At 35.8% G+C, this 21,218-nt stretch overlaps 2 protein-coding genes across 2 annotated transcripts; both read left to right on the forward strand.

Moving 5' to 3' along the window:
* Positions 1 to 1,942: 1,942 nt before the first annotated feature.
* On the forward strand, positions 1,943 to 6,317 carry LOC133859881 (probable galactinol--sucrose galactosyltransferase 5). The gene is made up of 4 exons (XM_062295435.1): positions 1,943 to 3,386; positions 4,079 to 4,256; positions 5,080 to 5,447; positions 5,604 to 6,317. Exons 1-4 carry the CDS (start codon positions 2,169 to 2,171, stop codon positions 6,165 to 6,167), a joined length of 2,328 nt encoding a protein of 775 aa, XP_062151419.1. The 5' UTR covers positions 1,943 to 2,168; the 3' UTR covers positions 6,168 to 6,317.
* Positions 6,318 to 11,163: 4,846 nt separating this feature from the next.
* On the forward strand, positions 11,164 to 16,181 carry LOC133859882 (uncharacterized). Its single transcript, XM_062295436.1, has 3 exons — positions 11,164 to 11,616; positions 13,380 to 13,658; positions 14,926 to 16,181. Exons 1-3 carry the CDS (start codon positions 11,284 to 11,286, stop codon positions 16,033 to 16,035), a joined length of 1,722 nt encoding a protein of 573 aa, XP_062151420.1. The 5' UTR covers positions 11,164 to 11,283; the 3' UTR covers positions 16,036 to 16,181.
* The last annotated feature ends 5,037 nt before the right edge of the window (positions 16,182 to 21,218 follow it).

Here is a 21,218-nt window from a genome sequence, read left to right on the forward strand (position 1 = left end):
TTTTTGGCCATTGGCCCCTACTCATAAGAATTTTTGGCTCCGTCCTTGAGTTAGCGGAAGATAAAAGTCGTAGATGGTACTTTATTGTAAAAATTTTGTTTGTATCTATGATTTTGTAACCTCATAGTATGTGGCTATGATTTTGCAGAGCTTTATGTTTTGTGATGTAAAAGCTTTATGCTCATGATCTTTGATTAATGAAATACTAAGATCTTTCACTTTAAAAAAGGAAAAGAAAAAAAAAGGTGCTAATGAGTACAATGCTAATTTTAATAATCATTAACAAATCGTAGTTTAAAACTTAATAACCAGGGTTCTCAATTATTATAAGTATAATTCATCATTAACAAAAAATTTCAAATGGTATAAATTACAATCACCTTTTGAATGAAACCAAAGGAAATAACTTAATATCAGCTCACAACTAATAAATTAGAGAAATAAACTAAATACAAATACCATGGTCAAATTAAGCATAAAAAACTAATAAAACTTTTAGAGAAGCAAACTATATAAGTACAAATCCAAAACCTTAAACTAGATCAAATGATATCTCCTCTTAAACCATAAGAATTAACTAAAGGAAAATGCTAAACCTACAATCCATTTACAACTTGTTAGCATGTATCCGTATGTGAGGGTGTTTTTTCTTTTAGTGGTTGACGGAACCCCAATTATTTGCTGATAGTTTCAACAAATTATAAAAGAGTTGTAGGTATAATATAGTATTACTCTTAAATAAATTGATCAAGAAGCAAAAACTTGAATGAGAATTATAATTTATGTAGTGGAAACTTACGAGCTGCTTATACTTACAATTATAAGCCGACCATACTTTGATTTGAACAGATTAACAAATGATCATATTCAGTTATTGTGTACAAAAGTATGGGAATTAGTGTATCCACATGGTTTAGTGTACATTGAGCTATATATTACCCCATTCTAGTAGTTCATTTCCATAACATCAAAATGATATTTATGAAACTGTTTTTATTTATTTAAACTATTGAAACACACATTTTTAAATTTTTGTTTTTATTATTATCATTTTTTTTTTTTGAAACAAAAAAAAAACACAACCCAATAGGCCATATCATTTTTTATGTATTAGTTTACTTGGTAGTTTTTTTTTTTTTTAAAAAAAATTAATTGGTTTTTTTTTATAGGGTAATTTAATTGGAAGTTTCCAACCCCCCCAAAAAAAAAGACTACACTCCCGAAATCTCCAACTTGCTCTCCTCTCACGCAATTCGAAATGTTTTGGTTCACAAGCTAAAATTAGAATCATATAATTTTCCATAGAAAATCCCAAAAAGAAAGTTTAACTTCTTTTCAAATGAAAAAAATAAAAAATAAAATAAAAAATTGTAATTCCGTAAAATTGACCCACAATTTGGCTAAGATTTGGTTTCCTTCTAAATTAATTAAACATATTTTAATAATAAATATATATATTTTTTCCATTGAAAAAAAAAGGGAAGCACATAAATGAGAGAACATTATTATAAATTGATAAATGATAAGTCATTTATGATTTGTTTTACTAACCAGGAAAAGATGGAATAGAAATACTGAGACCTTTTTTTTTAAGAACAGTAGAACACCGACGTCTTAAAACGTTGGGATTTAGACATATGTCTCGTAATAGAACGCAACAAATACGTGTCTTAATCCCACGGTCCAATTCAACTAATTAAAACTGAATCCAATTTAATGTAATATTTTCTCAATTGGTCAAACCTAGATTTAAGGCCTTGACGTTTCGGTGTATGACCCATTCTCATAAGTCATAACTCCGAAAAACTATTAAAAAAAATTAAAGAGAGACTATTAAGAATATATTAGATTATATTATACAATATTCCAGACCCACTTTCGCGTCACCTTAAGCTTTCCTCCGTCTATAAAATCAGCACTTGCCATATTCGTTGAGCCATAGAAACCGCAAAGGTAAAGATTTCATATAACACACAGAATCACGTAAGAGCTTTTTCTTGAAGATCACAAAGAATCTTCACCAATATATTCATTCATTTCTGTAAATTCAATCCTATACCTTTTTTTCCTATATATACCACACTTTGGCACTCCGCCTCTCACCACAAAAACCCTTTGATAATCTTTCTCTACTTCCTTATAACCATTTTCTTCTTAGTCGTTCATCAATGGCTCCAAGTTTGAGCAAAACTGGCTCCGATGCTAAAACCCTCGTCGATGGCCATAACCATTCTCCAATCACGTTGGAGGGTTCAAATTTCTTGGCCAATGGCCACGTCATTCTCTCCGACGTCCCTGATAACATCATAGCCACCCCATCTCCCTACACATCCATCGACAAGTCCACCGCCACCGTCGGTTGCTTTGTGGGCTTCAACGCCACCAAGTCAAGTAGCCGACACGTGGTGCCCATCGGCAAGCTGAGAGACATTAAGTTCATGAGCATATTCCGGTTCAAGGTCTGGTGGACCACCCACTGGGTTGGCTCCAACGGCCGAGATCTCGAGCACGAGACCCAGATGGTGATTCTCGAAAACTCGCAATCTGGTCGTCCCTATGTTCTCCTCCTTCCTCTTCTGGAAGGCCCTTTCCGAGCCTCGATTCAGCCCGGCTACGAAGACAACGTTGATCTCTGCGTCGAGAGCGGATCGTCGGAGGTCGCCGGAGCTTCTTTCCGAAGTGTCATGTACGTGCACGCCGGTGAAGATCCGTTCATGTTGGTGAAGGAGGCCATGAAGGTTGTCAGGGTTCATTTGGGCACGTTCAAGCTTTTGGACGAGAAAACCCCTCCCGGCATCGTCGACAAGTTCGGTTGGTGCACCTGGGATGCATTCTATCTTTCGGTGCATCCTCATGGCGTGTTAGAAGGCGTGAGAGGGCTCGTCGAAGGTGGGTGCCCACCAGGTCTTGTTTTGCTCGACGACGGGTGGCAGTCCATTGGCCATGATGCGGACCCAATCACCCAAGAAGGCATCAACCAAACCATCGCCGGCGAGCAAATGCCATGCAGGCTCTTGAAGTTCCAAGAGAACTACAAGTTTAGGGACTATGTTAGTCCGAAAAGTGCCTCTAACAAGGGCATGGGTGCCTTTATTAAGGACCTAAAGGAGGAGTTCAAGAGCGTGGACTACGTGTATGTGTGGCACGCGCTGTGTGGGTACTGGGGTGGTCTCCGGCCCAAGGTGCCCGGATTGCCTGAATCAGTGGTTGTGAGGCCGGAGCTCTCACCGGGGTTGAAGATGACCATGGAGGATCTGGCGGTGGATAAGATCGTCGAAACTGGGATCGGGTTGGTCCCACCGGAGTTCGTTGATCAGATGTACGAGGGGCTTCACTCACACTTGGAGGCGGTTGGGATTGATGGGGTCAAGGTGGACGTTATCCATGTAAGTCCCAACCACCTTTTCTTTTTTTCTTTTTTCTTTTTTTCCTGTTGGATTTGATTGTGATTGGACCGACAATGACATTTGATATGACTTTGGACCAAAAGAAGTAAGTGCTACTTGTCTTATTGTAGGACCCAACTGATTTTATTGCTTTCTTATCCGAAAGGAAAAGTCTAGACAATTCTAGTCACGGATTAAGTTCCTTTGACTTGCTGTCCTTATGGTATTTGAGTTTTGCTATATTAAAAAAATGTGTAATTTAAAAAAATAATTTTTAAAATATAATTAAGGGCTTGATAGAATTACAATTTTATTTTTAAAATTGTAAATTAACTTTTAAAATTTTATATTTTTAAAAAAGTACCATCTTACATTCTTATTCGTAAATTAAAAAATCAAATTTTTTAAATTTTTAAATCGTAATATTTAAAAATATAATTTTCAAACGATTTGTGTTAAAAAATTTGGTTTAAAATTGTACTTATTGATTATGAAATCGTGATTCCAAACTTACGATAAAATAGACAATTGTTACGGGCTTTTGATAGGGCCACCTTTTTTTTTAAAAAAAGTTTTGATAGGGCCACGTAACTTAACAGACCTTGGGATCGTTTGAATTTTTTTTTTTTTTTTTTGGAGGAACAAGCCGTGAGTGATGTTCATTAATTGATATTTTTATTTTCAATTTATAGTTGCTGGAGATGTTGTGCGAGAAATATGGTGGCAGAGTTGAGCTAGCAAAAGCATATTTCAAGGCCCTCACTGCTTCGGTGAGGAAGCACTTCAATGGCAACGGCGTCATCGCTAGCATGGAGCACTGCAACGATTTCATGTTCCTTGGAACGGAAGCCATCTGTCTTGGCCGTGTCGGTATGTCTTTGCAATCTTTTTCTTTTTTTATATTTAATTAATTCCAGTTTTTTGTTAAGTTAGCCCCCATTTAGTTGGTTTAAACAAGTGATAGGAGACACGTGTTCTAATCCTACCAAATGGGGTGCCCTAACCCTCTTTTTTTTTTTAAAAAAAAAAAAAATATTAATGAAATTTTACTTGTCCAAAAAAAAAAAAAAACCATGTGTTTTAAGGAAGAGACCATGTAGTTTTTTGGAACCAAATCTTTCCATATAACTTGTTTGAGTTTGATGATGCTGACTTTTGAAATTAATTTATTTTGATTGATAAAATAATCAAAGTTTTTTTTTTTTTTTTTTTTTTTTTTTTTTTTAAGAATAAAATAATCGAAGTTTCTCATCGTGTTCTTTCATTAACCATTGACTACCAGGTGGATAAACCCCTGTACTAAGTCAACAACTGCAACTAATTCATGGCTTGTGAAACACTTTTAACTGGATAAAAATTTCTACGATTGAGTTGATGGAAAATTTTCAAGCTCCATCTATCATTCTGATATGTTTTATTCCCTGAGGAGGTTCTATCCAGTGAAAACTCCCTTTAATTGAACTTTAGTCTTAGCCGGTCGTTATCAAAAATATTCTTTTGGTCTGATATGTTTTATTCCTTGAAAAGGTTCTACTCAATGAAAACGCTCTTTAATGGAATTTCTAGCCTTAGCCGGTCGTGACCAAAATATTCTTTTGGTCTTGATAAAATTAGGCCATAGAGACAGCCTAATGTGACCTTAATTTCGAGAATCACTCTGGACTAATGTTTAAATGCTGCATTAATTAAACAGGGGATGATTTCTGGTGCACCGATCCATCTGGTGATCCCAATGGCACATTTTGGCTACAGGGATGTCACATGGTGCACTGTGCTTACAATAGCTTGTGGATGGGCAACTTCATACACCCAGATTGGGACATGTTCCAGTCTACTCACCCATGCGCTGCTTTCCATGCCGCATCTCGGGCAATTTCTGGTGGCCCTATTTATGTAAGTGACACAGTTGGGAAGCACAACTTTGAGCTGCTCAAGACCCTTGTGTTGCCTGATGGCTCCATTTTGCGCTGCCAATACTATGCCCTTCCAACCAGAGACTGCCTCTTTGAGGACCCTCTGCACGATGGAAAAACTATGCTCAAAATCTGGAACCTCAACAAGGTGAGCCTTCTTGCCACAATTAATAATGTAGTCCACTTAATTGGGGATCGAGATCGGCTGCAATTCGGTGATCCGAACAGCTCGAAGTGCGATTGCGATTGGTTTGTTTTGAAAACTCCATTCTGATCGATGTTCTTTTGTTTACCTTTCCAACAGTATACTGGAGTTCTTGGGGCATTCAACTGCCAAGGAGGTGGATGGTGTCGTGAAAGCAGGCGCAACCAATGTTTCTCCCAATGTTCCCATGTTGTGACCTCTCAAACCAACCCAAGAGACATTGAATGGAAGAGTGGCAAGAATCCAATCTCCATCGAGGGTGTACAAGTTTTTGCCTTGTATTATCACCAGGCCAAGAAGCTAGTCCTCTCCAAGCCAACCCAGAACGTGGAGATATCTTTGGAGCCATTCAATTTCGAGCTCATTACTGTTTCCCCAGTGACTGTCTTGGCTGGAACAGCTGCTCAGTTTGCTCCCATAGGCTTGGTGAATATGCTCAACACTGGCGGCGCCATTGAGTCCTTGGCCTTCAATGAGGAGGGGAAGTCTGTTCAGATTGGAGTGAAGGGCACCGGAGAAATGAGGGTGTTCGCATCCCAGAAGCCAATTGCCTGCAAGATTGATGACAAGGTCGTGCCATTTGAGTACGAGGGCTGCATGGTTGTTATTCAAGTGCCATGGCCTAATTCTTCCAACTCATCTATAGTTGACTACTTCTTCTGAAGTTAATCAGGGGCTGTTTATTAGTTTGGCTCCTTTAGGATGTTGATGATTCTAAGTATTTAAGGACTTTGATGACTTAATTTTTTTTCCCAAGATGGGGGAAACTTACTAAGTGAAATCAAGCGATATAAAGTTATGTTTTCTTACCAATTTTGCAACATTTAGCTCAATAGCTAGCTCTTTCTCAAATGTGATTTCTGCCATTCTCTTTCTCAAATCTGTTAGCCAAATTTCTAATGTTATCAAATCGCCTCCTATCTTCCTAACATGGAAGTCAATCCACCGCGTACGGTGATTGCCATCTAGAAAGAAATGAAATCAAATCTCCATCTTCCTAACATGGAAGTCAATCCACCACGTACGGTGATTGTCATGTCATCTAGAAAGAAATGAAACCTCAAACCGTGTCCTATCTTTCTAACGTTGAAGTCAACCCACCATCGTCATTGTCATCTAGAAGGAAAAGAAATCATATCTCCAGCTAAGGAAACCAATCTCCTATTTTCGTATCAAATCATCTGTCATCTTCCATGCATAGAGATTTGTAATTCCTAGAATCATGTTATAGCCGTAAGTTCGAAACATGTTTGTGTCATTTATATTAATTTGATTTCGATTAAATATTTTACTCAAAATGAAGAGTAGTATGTATTTTATGGTCATGATCTAAAAACTAAAGTTAGTACATCTAATAGTTTATATGATTTACTACATAACTCTCGTACCAAAACCTAGTGAGAGATCGTCCCCCTTCTCTCTAAAATCACTGCACCCTACTGTGAGCAACTCCAACACTTTTACCCGTTCCCTACTATTTCCATCCACCTCACCACAAAACCCCCCATCTTCCTTACCTTCTGCCAACTTTCTCTCTATCCTTCTTCCTGTTTTTTTGTATTTTCGGCCATTGGAGTTAAGGCCAAATCTCCAGTTCCCCATCTATCTTACTACAGTTTTTCAGTGTTTTTGGCCATTGGAGTTAAGGCCTAATCTCCATCTACCCACCTATCTTTACAACAATTTCTTTTTCTTGTCATGGTTTGTGTCTTCACAGCAGCAACCCCTGTCATTTACCTTCCACCATATCTATTGTAATTTTTGGGATCGAGTTTTGTTTCAATTTTTCCGTTTTAGATCTATGCTCTTTCCCCAACCTCTACATGACACGCTCCTCACCACCGGATTCATCGGCGTCTCCGTCATCCACCAACAGTTTCTGTTCACTCCACCTCCTTCTATAAGGTCGTGCGTGGCGCACACTCTCCAGAGAGTTTTCTGCTCTCTTCGGCGCATGGATGCCATGTTTGGTCTCCCCACTTTCAACCACGACTTCCACCGGTGTTTCATGGGTTTGCCAGCGTTTCTGGCCACTGAGAGGCTTTCCTTTGGCGGCGCGTGTGTCTCACGTGCCGTTAGGGAAGGTTCCCACACCGCCTTCTGCTTCTGGATCTCTGTTGTGTTTGTTTTTGTTTTTTTGGGCTTACTTGTTTTACTTTCCCCATGTTCACCCCTGTAATCAAGGTGTTTGGGTCCTTGTGACTCAATACACTCTTCAAATCACCTTCAATGGTGACCCAGACTTTGTGGCATCCATGCCTCGAGCCAAAGGGCCCGCATCTTCGGAAGCATTGTTCCCGCGTACTTTCGTTCTTAGGTTTGTTCTTGGGTTGCCTAGCCCATTCGTGTTTTATTTTGTATTTTATCTTTTGTTGTAATCTGTTTACATGCATCTGAAAAAAAAAAAAAAAAAAAAAAAAAAAAAAAAAAAAAAAAAAAAAAAAAAAGTTTATATGATTTCAATATTAACACGTCACGTCTTTTAAAAAATTTAAATAATCAACTTTAAATTATAACTATGAAATAGAGAGGATCCGTGTTTAATTTGAATCCACGTGTGAGTAAGAGTGTTAGAATATTAATTAATATTAGAGTATAAGGTATTTTTTTTTTTTAAAAAAAAAAAAAGAAAAAGAAAAAAAAGACTAATAAATAAATAAAAACCCAATTTGTGTTTCACTTATCACATCTACTTTATTTCATGGTTACGACTCGCGGATTGCGGTTGGTCCCTGGGCGGCTGAGCAAAGAATATGTGATGGCTCATTTGCAATGGTCCACGAATGGAGTTGGGTTCAGGACCATAGTGATTGGTCTTGGATCCAACAATAAGTTAAAGGTTCAAGTGTTGGTGGCCCATTTGAAATCCCTACTTTTGAAGTTTGAATTATTTTAGGAATTCTAGGATTCAAAAAATGAAAATAAAAGTAAATAAAAGAGTAAATGAGATAAAGTAATGCTACTTTTTGGACTCATTTGTCGTGTTTTAAGCGACTTTCCATATTACTTACTTAAAACATGTTACATCAACTGATTTGAAATGTATATGATAAATAGATTTGAAGAATAGCATTATTCAATCAACCATTAGATGTTGGTGGATTTTTGACCCAATTAAAAAATCATCCATTAGGGCTAAAAGGATCACTTCTATAAATTTGGTTAGATTTCTATCGAGCTTTGCACTCGAAGATAAAGAAGGATTGACATTTGCTCATTCAGTTTAAGTTTTGATTGATCTTGAACAAAGCTTTAGCTAAGTTAAATCTTGTCAAAATTTTCAAAATACCCCTATTTTTTTAAAAAAAAAAATAAAAAAATTGCAATGATTTATGCGTTGATCATAATTTAACGGAATTTACAAAAATACTCGTTCTGTTAAATTTTGACCAACAACTAATTCCTTGAAATTTTTTTTCCTAAAAAAAAAAAAAATAGGGTATTTTGAAAATTTTGATAGGATTTAACGAAAAATTCTAACGGACGGTTAAAATTAAAAAAGGTGAAAGATGGATACCCTAATTGATACTTTTTAAAGTTTGAGTACTTTATTGCAAAAGTGATGAAAATTCAGGGGTTATAAGTAAAGTTTTCCTCTTTTTTTTTTTTTTTTTGTTTGTTTTTTTTTTTTTTCTCTCTCTCTCTAAAAAGCATTTTCTATAGACAATAGCTATATTTCCCAACGCAATTCCAAACAGACTCTTAGTAAGTGAATATATTCCCTACATGGCTACATTGTTGGCACACTTTCAAATTCTTGAACTCACTTGATATTTGGGCTAGGACCGTTCAAATGTCCATAATTTACAGGCAGGTTCTTGGTTACCCAAAAAAAAAAAAAGCACTCTAGCTGAACTAGTAGTAATTTGGTCTCCACTTATTGAGATATGGTTGCACCATGTGCAATATTTCTTATATAAATAATTTATTAAGAGGTGGTCGAATTACTCTTAAACATTGATAGTGGCTGAACCATCCCTTTGGTAATAGCAACCACTTGTATTGCAAACCATTTTTTTTCCCCTCCTTATGTATGGATCTCTATTCGACCTCCACATAGACGACTGAGATTGACTTATAATTCTCATGGTTATGCAATGAGTTTAAGCTTTATCAATCTAGAACCCTTCGTACCAAAAACCCAAGCTATCTTGCCACAATTGTAAAACAATTTGGGCCCAGATTGTTAAGCCCAGCCCATAGATCAAATTACTCGGACAATAGCTATTAGCTACTTCCTCTCTCCATAAAATAAAACACAGAGTTTAAAATAATAAAGTTAATCACTTTAATCATACAATTTTATTTTATTTTATTTTATTTATTATTATCCTCTATTTAAAGTTGCATTGTACATATATTGGTCGGGTCATGATACATGCCAGTTTCATCCTAATGTGTCTTGCGGTTGTGCATTAGTTGTGCACTTGTTGTGCATGTATCATGGTTCCACCCTATGTGTCTTGAAGTTGTACACTAGTAATACACTTGTTGTATTTTTAGCATTTTTCATATTGGTTTGTGCCTACACTTATCATTACAATTAAAAAAATGCAAAGTATTAATATAATATGGAAGAGTATGATGCTCAAACTTGGGATAGATTAAGGGAGAAAAACCAATTATTCCCCAGTTTAAAGTTGTTTAGTACTCAATGGTGATTCATCGACATTCTTTTATGCTCTGAGTGGTGTTTAGAGGGGCCCTTGTCATGAAAGTTAATCTTCATAGTTGGGGATATGGAACGGACATCCTTTGCAAATTTTGTTTTGAATAATAAGAAAGTGTGGAACATTTGTTTTTTCACTGTAGCTTTAGCAGGTGTGTTTAGAGGGCTGTTTTGGTCGAATGTAGGGTGGTCAATCTTGTTGTTAAGTGGGAGGACGCGGTGAGCTGGAGTGTGTCTAATCTCATAGAAAGGAGTTTATGGGTGAATCTGTACATACTATGTTTGGGTGCTTCGGTTTATCATTTGTGGAAGTTGAAAAATGACTTATGTTATGGCAATCCTCTTAGAGTGGAAGAGGCTGTGGAGTAGCAAATCAAGTGGGAGGTTAGGTCTTAGGTCATGGCTAAAGGAGGATTCAAGAAGACAGGCCTTAATGCTCAACTTGTTCATTTGTGAAACTTGTAATTTCTGTCTGTTTTTTATGTTGTAATGGTTTTCTTTTCTCTGCTCTGTTAGGGAGTGTTTTGTTCCCTTTTAAGGGACCTTTGCGTCCAGTTTTTCACCGGAGAGAGTTGTAGATTGATGTGTCAGATTAATGAAGGTTTTAATTCATAAAAAAAAAGAAAAAAAGAAAAAAAAGAAGAAGAGTATGAACAAAATTTTCTTTAAATTGGGTTAATTTTTTTTTCTTCTTCTAAATTTATTAAACTGGCCGTCATTAAAGAATATAATTCTCTAACTTCAAAAAAAAAAAGAATATAATTCTCGTATATATTTTTAATATGTAAGTATTAAATCTTACATGTAAAAATAATGTACTTTAAAAATAAATATTAATTTAATAAATTGAATTAAACAAATTAAAAGAGAAATATAAATAATGTCATAATGACAACACCAACACGGTTAAAAAATAAATAAATAAAAAAATTCCCAAGAAATTAAAAAAAGAAAAGTCAAATTTCCGTCGTGAAGAAGTAACCCAAAGAAAAATAAGAAAAAACAGAGATTGTCTTCGTCATTCGGGTTTCCTGTCAATCCTCAAACCCAACAAAAAAAATAAGAAAGCACCGAAATTGGTCCCATTTTGCGAGGCGGTGCGGGGAGCCGATGAATACGACGCCGTACATGGACAAGCAGATAATGGATCTGTCGCAGGGATCTGCTGCGACGCAGAGCAAGGACTTCATCGACCTGATGAACCATCCGGAGGAGGAGGAAGAGGAGGTCGACCATCATCACGGCCACACGCATCAAATTGGCGGTGTCAACAAGAATGGGATTAATCAGAAGGAGGAGATCGTGGCCAGCTACGATTTCCAGCCGATTCGCCCTCTTTATCAGCCCCCCAATTTCGATGCCTCTCCCAATCTCCAGGCTCGGGCATGGAGCTCCGGTTCCGATTCCAAGCCCACCACCACCACCACCACCACACCTATTAGAGTAACCCTCTCTCTCTCTCTCTCTGAAATTTAGGGTTTCCATTTGGTTGTTACATAGGGTTTATGATTTTTTATTTTTTATTTTTTTTAACTATTTTTTACGATGAATTTGTTGTACTGGTTATAGTTCTTTAGGCAATGCTCAGTATCGGACTCGTAGTTTTCTTCTTGATTTGCGAATTGCGATATATATATATAACGAAAGGATGATTTGGTTGAGGGTTTGTTATGGATTGATAATGGGTCACAAAGAACTAGTTGCTTTTGGGAAAAGGAGTTGGGGATCTATAGCTTAATTGGGGGGAAAAAAAAAAGCTTCGAAATATCCGATCCATGGTATCATATTTGTATGCATAGGTTGTAGTGGAATATCTAATAAATATTTAACTTTTTCTTTGGATTCATTGGTGGCTCAATTTGTCTGTGGCCTAGACGATGGTCAGGGTTCGATCCCAGATAATAGAAGACTTTATCTGTTGAGCTAGCTGACACCCAAGACCCACCAGGAATATTACCTGTTTATATGGTTGAAGAAACATATTGTTTTTCCTGTGGTTTATGCATGAACTTGAGGTTTTTTACTTGATTTGTCTGGAGCTATACCTTTTTCTTCTTTTTTTTTTTTTTCCCTCTCTCTCTCTCTCGGTAGTATTAGTAGTAATTAGTGTCTTAAGGTTCCTTATCTTTTGCTCTAAAGATATCTGGGTGGGTTTTGATTTAATCGATGATCAATTGGTATGGTGTATCTACCATTTTTTTTTCTTCGGGAGGATGTTGTTTCGTTATCTTCGAGATTGAAGTTTGTGAAGAAGTGGTCAGAACTTTTGGGAACAATCTAGGGTCTAATTTTACGATCGGATGTTTCTATCACATGTTGAGCTGGGAAGATCTTTTCATTTGGAGCAAGAAAATATATGCTCCTAGCTTTGACAGAACAGTCAGATTCCCATAAGATATTTAATCAATAAAACGGATCAATTGGCAATGATGACATTGTGAATGCTTATATATGTTATGTTTTTAAATAGGATAACCTACAATATGTTGGACACATATTTTGATGTTTGGTTGGTTAGATGCTTTTGGACTTGGAATTCATGTGTACGTATTGATGAAACTAATTCCAGCATGTATAGAAATTAAAATCACTGATATCATAGGCTGAAACATGCATGAATTTATCTGATTATCAATCAGGAAAGGTTAGTTTGGAAAATAAAAATGAAAAGTTAGGGCAATCAGATGAGTTTTCATCCCTTCGAATGTCTTCCCCCCATCCAATCCCTGACATGCTAAAAGCAAAAAAAAACTGCTGTTATGCGCTCAGTGGTAAACGGAGTGTCCAGAGCATTGTTTATGTCCCATATAAAACACTACTGCTAATTAGGCTCTTGCTCTGTGGATTAATTTACTGGCACTAAAGTTAGTTTGAGTTCCCTGGTTGAGTTTTACCTTGATTTCTGTGTCTAGGTTCTAAACCTTGGTCTTTAGACAATACAGATGGTTTCTGTTGTTATTTTTCTTTTCTCCCCTCTCGGTTTTCTGTTTGATTTATACTTTTGTATAGTTTTCTCGTTCTCTTTTGGATTGACCAGATTATTTGCCTTTGTTGGACTACTTTCTTTCTCTTGTCTTATGGGTAATTTGTAGGGAGTACTACTGTTCTGTAGTTCTGTTATTTGGAGATATTGATGATAGGCTATCTTATTTATTTCTGAGTATTCTCTTCATGTACATTTAATTGGTGTTCCATATCTTATACAGAATTATGGTTCCTTGGACTCCATTGAACCTGCAAAAGTCATTCTGGATAAGGATCTAAATGTCTTTGATGCTACAATTGTGTCTGAGATTGATCAAACAATGAAGAAACATGCGGATAATTTGCTACATGTGTTGGAAGGTGTTAGCGCACGGCTAACTCAGCTGGAAAGCAGAACCCGAAACCTTGAGAATTCTGTGGATGATTTTAAGGTATCTGTTGGAAACAACCATGGAAGCACTGATGGAAAAATGCGGCAGTTGGAGAATATTGTTAGAGAGGTATCTTCTCTATCAAACCTTTCTTTTAGTGCTTTGTAGCAGTTAAGTGCATTTGGGATTTGGGTAAATTTTATGAATTTGGTGGATGTCATCAACTCATGCTACGAACATGCTCACAATATAAGTTGATTTTTTTTTTTTTAAATAAGTAATAAACCAATCTTATTGAAAGAGTAAGGCGCCCCTAAGTATAAAAGAAGTATACAAAATGAACCACCTAACTAGAAAGAGCAAAATGAACAAGAAAGTCACTATAATTAATTGACAAATGAGACACATACATTGCCGTCTAAAAATACAATGTTTCAAAGAACATATAAATAATATCTCCCATAGTCCTCTCCCTCTCCTCTAAGTTTCTGTCATTCTTTTTCCTCCAAAAACATTAAAAGAGGCATGTAAGCACCATTTTCCATACCGCAGCACTCCTTGGCCTGCCAGAGGACCACCATCAGTCATATAGATCAATAATACGTCTAGGCATAACTCAGATCAATAACCATTTTCCACATCGCAATATATGATGATTAGCAATGCTTTCATTGTTGAAAGCAATTTTCGAAGTGGTAATATGGGCGGGAAGTCAGCTTTTAGGAGTTAAGTTAGTCATCTTTTGGGAGTTAAGTGGATAATTTGCTGAACTGAACTCTGTGCAGGTCCAAAATTAAGTGGATTGGTTTTGATCGTTGTTAAATGTTCAATTCTTGCTATTAAGCCTGTCCAACATGACATACACCCATAGGTGCCATATTGCATGCACCATATATATATCGATGCTTGCGGCATATATATACTTACATGCTATTCATGTTGATTCGTTCATATTTAGTGTGATGCCGGCCAACCATTTTTCCAGTAGTGCCTTTTGGTGATATTTACGAATTTTTGGCTAATGATGACATCTAAAACTCTTTTACCCCAATGTCAATTTCTTCCCTTGAGATCCCAAAACTTGGTGCTGAAGCTTTCGCAATTTCAAGTTGGTTATTTTCAACTTATTATTCCTCGAGAAATGATGCTCTACTCTTCCTTCGGATGTCCTTGATCTTTGACAATATTTTGAATTAAAATAATGCCTCCAGAACTATTTACATCAGTTCATTTGTTTGAGAACCCAAAACCTAGTGCAGAAAGTGAAAACTAAATCCTCTGAAGCAGAGGTAGGCTTCCAACAATGTGATTAGTATGCTCACTTTCTTGTTTGCGTTTGTGCTGCTTTATTGATCATTCTATTGTTTCCCTTTGGTGTTTGTTCATTTACGTACAGGTGCTAGCAGGGGTACAGGTTTTAAAGGATAAACAATTAATAGTTGATGGTCAACTAGAGCTTGCGAAGCTACAATTGTCCAAGGTAGACCATCAACCAGAAACCCAGCATGGTATGCAAGTTGATTCTGTGCAGCAGGCTGCATCTGCTCCTCAGCAGTCCCACCACCAGCTTCCTCCTGTTAATATTCCACAATCACTCCCAGCGCTTCCTCCCCCTAATGCTCCTCCCCAACCTTCTCTCCATCAGAATCTTCCACCTTCAGTTCAACTTCCTCCTCAACTCCTTCAGAACCAGATCCCTTCTATTCCTCAGCGTGAGCCTTACTTCCCACCACCCGGTCAAACTCCAGAAGTCCCAAGTCAGCAATATCAATCATCTCTAAGTCAACAGGCACATCCTCCTCCTGCAGCACCGCCACCACATCAACAATTTCAACAGGCCCCTCAACCACAGTTCTCCCAGCCACCATCCCAGCCGCCTCAACAGCACCCATCCCTTTCAGCTGTTAATCCCACTCAACTCCAACCTTCATTAGGCCACCATGCTGAAGAAACACCCTATGCTCCTCAGAACTACCCACCAATCCTTCGCCAGCCCCCACCTCAGCAGCCACCCAGTGGACCCCCTCCCCCGCAACAGTTTTATGGGGCACCTTCTCACATGTATGAGCCACCATCTGGTAGATCGAGTTCAGGTTTTCCTGCTGGATATGGCCCACCATCCGGGCCCAGTGAACCATACCATTATGGTGTATCTCCTCAATATGGTAGTTCTTCTGCAGTAAAACCACAACTCTCTTCTCCTGCTGGGGCACAGAGTGGTGGAAGTGGTTACCCACAGCTCCCAACCGCTCGGGTGCTACCGCAGGCCTTGCCTACTGCTTCTGGGGTTGGTGGTGGTTCAGGTTCTGCGGGAACAGGGAGCAGGGTTCCCATTGATGATGTGATTGACAAAGTGACCCATATGGGATTCCCTAGAGACCACGTGAGGGCAACAGTTCGAAAGCTGACAGAAAACGGCCAGTCGGTTGACCTGAATGTAGTGCTGGATAAGTTGATGAATGATGGGGAACTCCAGCCCCCAAGAGGAGGTTGGTTTGGTCGGTAGTTAGGTGGTTACCTATCTTCTTTTTGTCTTCCCCCCTCCCCCCTTTCTTTTCTTGTTTGCTCTGGTGTGCGAGTCCATGTCTTAAAATTCCATTTGTGTATACCGACAATAATTGAAAGTGGATTAATGAGTTTTTAATATCTAAACTTTTGTCACCCATAAGAATACGATCCTCTTCATTTCATTTGAAATGGATACTATTCATTTTATAATCATAATTTAAAGTTGATACATCTAATAATGCATATAATTTCATATTATTTAAATTTTTAAAAGACGAGTCAACAATGATTTTATATATATCGTTACATGCACCAATTTTAAATCCTGACTTTTCATTTAAAATTGATAATCTTCATTTTATTAAATGAAACGGAGATGTTCTTATTTCTATAATGTAACGCAGCTAAGAACTCTCTACGCCTTCTCTCCATTTTTTAACCGTAGAATGACGTATTTGTTAATGCTTTTTAAATGAATTTTTTTTTTCTTGAAAGAATGTTAATGTAAAAATAGTTTTGAGTTTGTTTATAAAGAGAAAACAAAAAGGAGTTGAAAAAAAATGTGTTAGTAAACAAAGTGGTCATTTTTTTCCCACCTTTTTTTTTTTTATAAGTAATTTCAAATTCATCAATAAAGCGCAGAGGGGCATAACCCTAATACATGGGAAGTATATAAGAGCGCCCCTAAAAGGGAGGAACAAGTAATAAATTTAGAAAGTCTACAAAAGTAAAAACATCTAGGTGGCAATTTTCTCCCCGCCTTTTATGTAATGAATAAGGTTTCTCTTAAAATTGGATTAGATGATTTTTTTTTTTAATTCAATTTATTAAATTAATATTTGTTCTTAGAGCATGTAATTTTTATATTTTTTTTTAAATGTATATAAAAAATTAAAAATCACATTTTTTTATTAATCTCGTAAGAAAATGCCCTAAGAATCACATGAATTACGGACATATTTTCTCCAATTGTTTTGGAATAAAACTGTGCAAAATCAATGAGAAAAAAAAGGGGGCTACTTGGTTTAAGCACGTAAAATAAAGCCTACTAACTAGCCTAGCCCCGAGGCCAGGCCTTTCCAAGCAAGCTTTTTAGTTTTTAAGTCCATGCATTGCATGAGAGTTGACCTCTGTATTTTAGACATAATTATAATGTCTACGCGTTGGCATGCAACGAGTTATTGAGCAATTATATGGCATGAAAAATACCTCCTCTATGCGGAATATTTTATGGTCAATTTTTTTTTTCTTTTTTTTTTAATTTTTTTTTTTTTTAACAATGTATATAATATCAAATGGCTTAGTATAATATACACAGTTTGATAAAACAAAATAAAATTTTTACAATCCTAAAAGAATCAAGATTCTTTACAATTGAAAATTCCGAACGAACATGCAATTGAAACCCCACCCCCTGACGAAGCTACATGTCCGAACATCTATTTGGGTATATGGGTCTTATCAAAAACATCTTTACGATTACAGTAGAATAGGCTACATTTTGGACTGAAAAGTGCAACCAGTCCCAGTCCTAGATGGAAAGCCACCTCTTTATCCACAAAAAGGAAGACGGTTGTCTATGACCCTATAGGAAAGATCCCTTTCTTCATCAATTGCATTTAGCTCGTAGTTTGTAAACTGTAGCTTTAGAATAGTTTTAGTTTGTAGCTTTTTATTTGGGATCCTTTCTATTTGAGTATACCTTTATTTTTCTCCATGAAATTCACACTTAGTACAAATTTTAAATGCCCAAAACACCCATAACTACATAAATTTTTAAAATTTAAAATCCATATTTGAATTAAGTTCATTTTCAAGCAGACCAAAAGCTGCAAACCTTCGATTTTGTCACACTTTGCTTTGGGCGTAAATTTCTTACAAATTATATTTTAGAAAAAAAAATTCGACTCGGTCTTTAAAAATGTTATGAGTCCCTTAACATATGAAAATCACATATTTTTTTAATAGCACATGCTTCTTAAAAAAAAAAATATATATATGTTTCTTACGTCCTCAAAAAAATATATAATACTTTTAGAGACGAAATTGAAAAAAAAAAAAAAAAAAATCATGAGACCCAAATTTTAGAAAATTTATATATGCTTTGCCTTTTATAGGATGGAAATGAATTCCATTGGAGCACGGAACTCAACGGTTAATTGGAATGTTGTCCTTTGATAGTTGAAGGATTAATTCTTAAGATCTTTTTCTTTTCTAATTTTTCAATAATACTGAAAAAGTCAAATCGAGTCATTTTTATGTATGAAAAGACACTATCGATTTTTTATTTATTATTATTATTATTGTTTTGAAAATGAAGCCTTTCTTTAATAACTTGCTTCAACTATTTGTAAAGCATCTCCTTAAAGTACTATTAGCCCTACATTCATGTCTTAATTCATATACTTAGGGAGAAAGTACACATTACCTATTGAAGTATTCATCTATTTGTGTTTTGACGTTAAATATTTAAAAATCGGCAATAAGCCCTCTAAATCTTGCCAACTTTATTATATGCAAAACTTATTCCTTTTTTATCCTTCAAATATATTATGATTTTTAAAATCACAATTAGATATTATTCTCCGGCTTCTAGGGCATTACTCGTATATTTATAACCTCGTATGAAGGCTTTTGTTTGATCTTCCAAAAAAAATTCATGTAGTATCAATTTCGTTAGACACAGCTCAATTAAATGGGTTTCTTCCTTTTCCTTCAATATTTCAGGAAGCATTCACATAAAGTACTTCCCTCTATCTGTCCTTCATCCTCTCCGATCCCCTTATGATGGTCTTTATTTGTTTTTCTATTTGCTTATAAATATATCTACTTTTTTTAAAAAATAAAAATAAAAATAAACTTGTGAAATACTTGAAATTATAGATATATAAACTCTTAGGATTTGTTTGGTACACTAGAATACTGATTATCTAATAATAAGAATGAGTATTACCAAGAATACAAGAAGATTGAATAGAATGCTCATCATATTCATTTGTTTCATAACACCAAAGGAATGACCAAATTTAATAATTGGAATGGAATCCGATTTCAAGTGGATTTTCTAAAATACCCATTCTTATAAAAATAATACCCAAAACACCATTTATTTTTTATTTTTGTTGGGCACGCAACAAGAAAACCATTCGCATTTGTTGTCTGCTTCATGCAACGCAGACCATCCCCAAGGTGGGAGACAACTATTTTTTTTTTTTTTTTTATTTTTTTTTTATAGTTTTTTGGGATATTATTTTTATAGCTATTCCATTCCTGTTGAATATATATTTTCTACTTTTCTTTAGATGAATATCTATTCCTCGTTTTGGGCAGTAATAGTGGCGCAACCAAATAATTAACTGAATAATTATTTAATTCATGAATCTATTATTGTGTTCTAAACAGGATCTTAGTATTTCTTATATTGAAAAAAATATATGAATCCACAATAAATTAATATTTCTTATATTTATGTCATATATCAAATTTCCAATAAACCATATGTGATCCATAAAACTCTTGGTATGAAAAAACATCATAGACAAGGAGAAAATGGAAATCAACACTAGGTTTGGCAATACAAAAATATACAAAAAAAAAACTTATCAACTCATATACTTATATAGAAATGACTCTTTCCAATTTGGGAATTCTAATGGGGCACAAATATAATTTTGAATGATTAACTTGTATATTTATGTGAGATGGCAATTTTTATGGACTACCTATAATGCCCCGGCTTTGATAACAAGTCGTGAGCAGAATTATCTAAATTCTCACGTGATGCTATTATTTACTAAAAACTTACGCATCGGAAATTACCAACTGTATAGAAAAATTCTTTTACTTTTATGAACTACAAATTCAATGAAATATATAATGCACTAGAGCTTCAAATAAAAACACATCTTCATAAACATAACTTATATTGCCGTCTACAACAAAATCACACTTGTCTAATTACAAACCTAAACTGGAATAGTGGTATATAGTGGAATAGTAAATAAGCTATTCAAAAGTGAGTCCTCCTGTTGGCCTCTTGGACAAAAGCTCAGACATATGTGTACGAGGTTCATGCCAACTGTCTCCACGACAACATTTATAAAATTACCACAAGTTGGATGTGTAAGCCCACAGTTCAACAAGTGTATTCATCAAGATCATATCATGTGCATTATTTTCTATAAAATTTCTCTAACTTGAGTTTACTAAACAACTATTGCAAAACATGGTTAAGCTTTTAATTTCCCCTTCCTAACTGTTAGTGTTAAAGTGTATAACCTCGTTTTTCTGTCGGGTACCCATATTTTACATTCATTTTCACAAATCAATACTTTGCACGAATCCCACTTTGTTCACATTCATGGCTTCCTTTCAAACACTTTCGTTCATAAATCTTTTTCCTTCAAACATGTTTTCATTAAACACATGTAATACGTCATGGCAATATAATCACCAATGAAAGCGCGTGCGCACGTGCAAATATACACACACACACACACTTTTATACATTAAAATATTCAAGTAGCAGCCGATGTGCTTGGTGATTCCAACAGTACTATTGTTGTTCTTGTCGTCGTCTCTAGGCATGTTTCCGGGGTGGATGTTAATGTAGGGGAAGCTCACACGGGTTTGTTGGCAGCGAGTTTGGCTACATCTTATGGTTGCAATTATCTCCATTAAGAAGGAGATTTACTCATTATAATTATGGCAATCAATAAAGTTAAGGACCCTCTCCAATCGGAACTTTTCTCCCATCATTGAAGACAATCAAGCTCAAATTTTTTGAAAGTCGGACCGTTTTGGAGACCCTGCGCTTGCTAAATTGGCCGCTTCTCACATAATATTTGGAAGCTTTATCAATTACTCTCCATTTTTCTTGGCCATTTGGATTAACAGTGGGAAAGGCTCACCCGTGTAATTTTCCCCTTTCTCATGGACATAAATTTTTTAGAAATCGGTTTGTAAGAAATTTCATACGATCAACATATAAGAGTGACATGTTTTATTTAAATATATGAGAAACACATATTTTTTTTATTAATGCTATTAAAACAATATGTGATTTTCACATGCCCTGAAACACATGTCAATTTTATATGTGAGTTGTATGAAATTCTTTACAAACCCATTTGTAGAAAGTTTATGTTTCTTTCCCATTGTTTAGAAAAAAAATAAAAATAA

Source organism: Alnus glutinosa, chromosome 2 (genome assembly GCF_958979055.1).
Source record: "Alnus glutinosa chromosome 2, dhAlnGlut1.1, whole genome shotgun sequence".
Classification (NCBI taxonomy): Eukaryota; Viridiplantae; Streptophyta; class Magnoliopsida; order Fagales; family Betulaceae; genus Alnus; species Alnus glutinosa.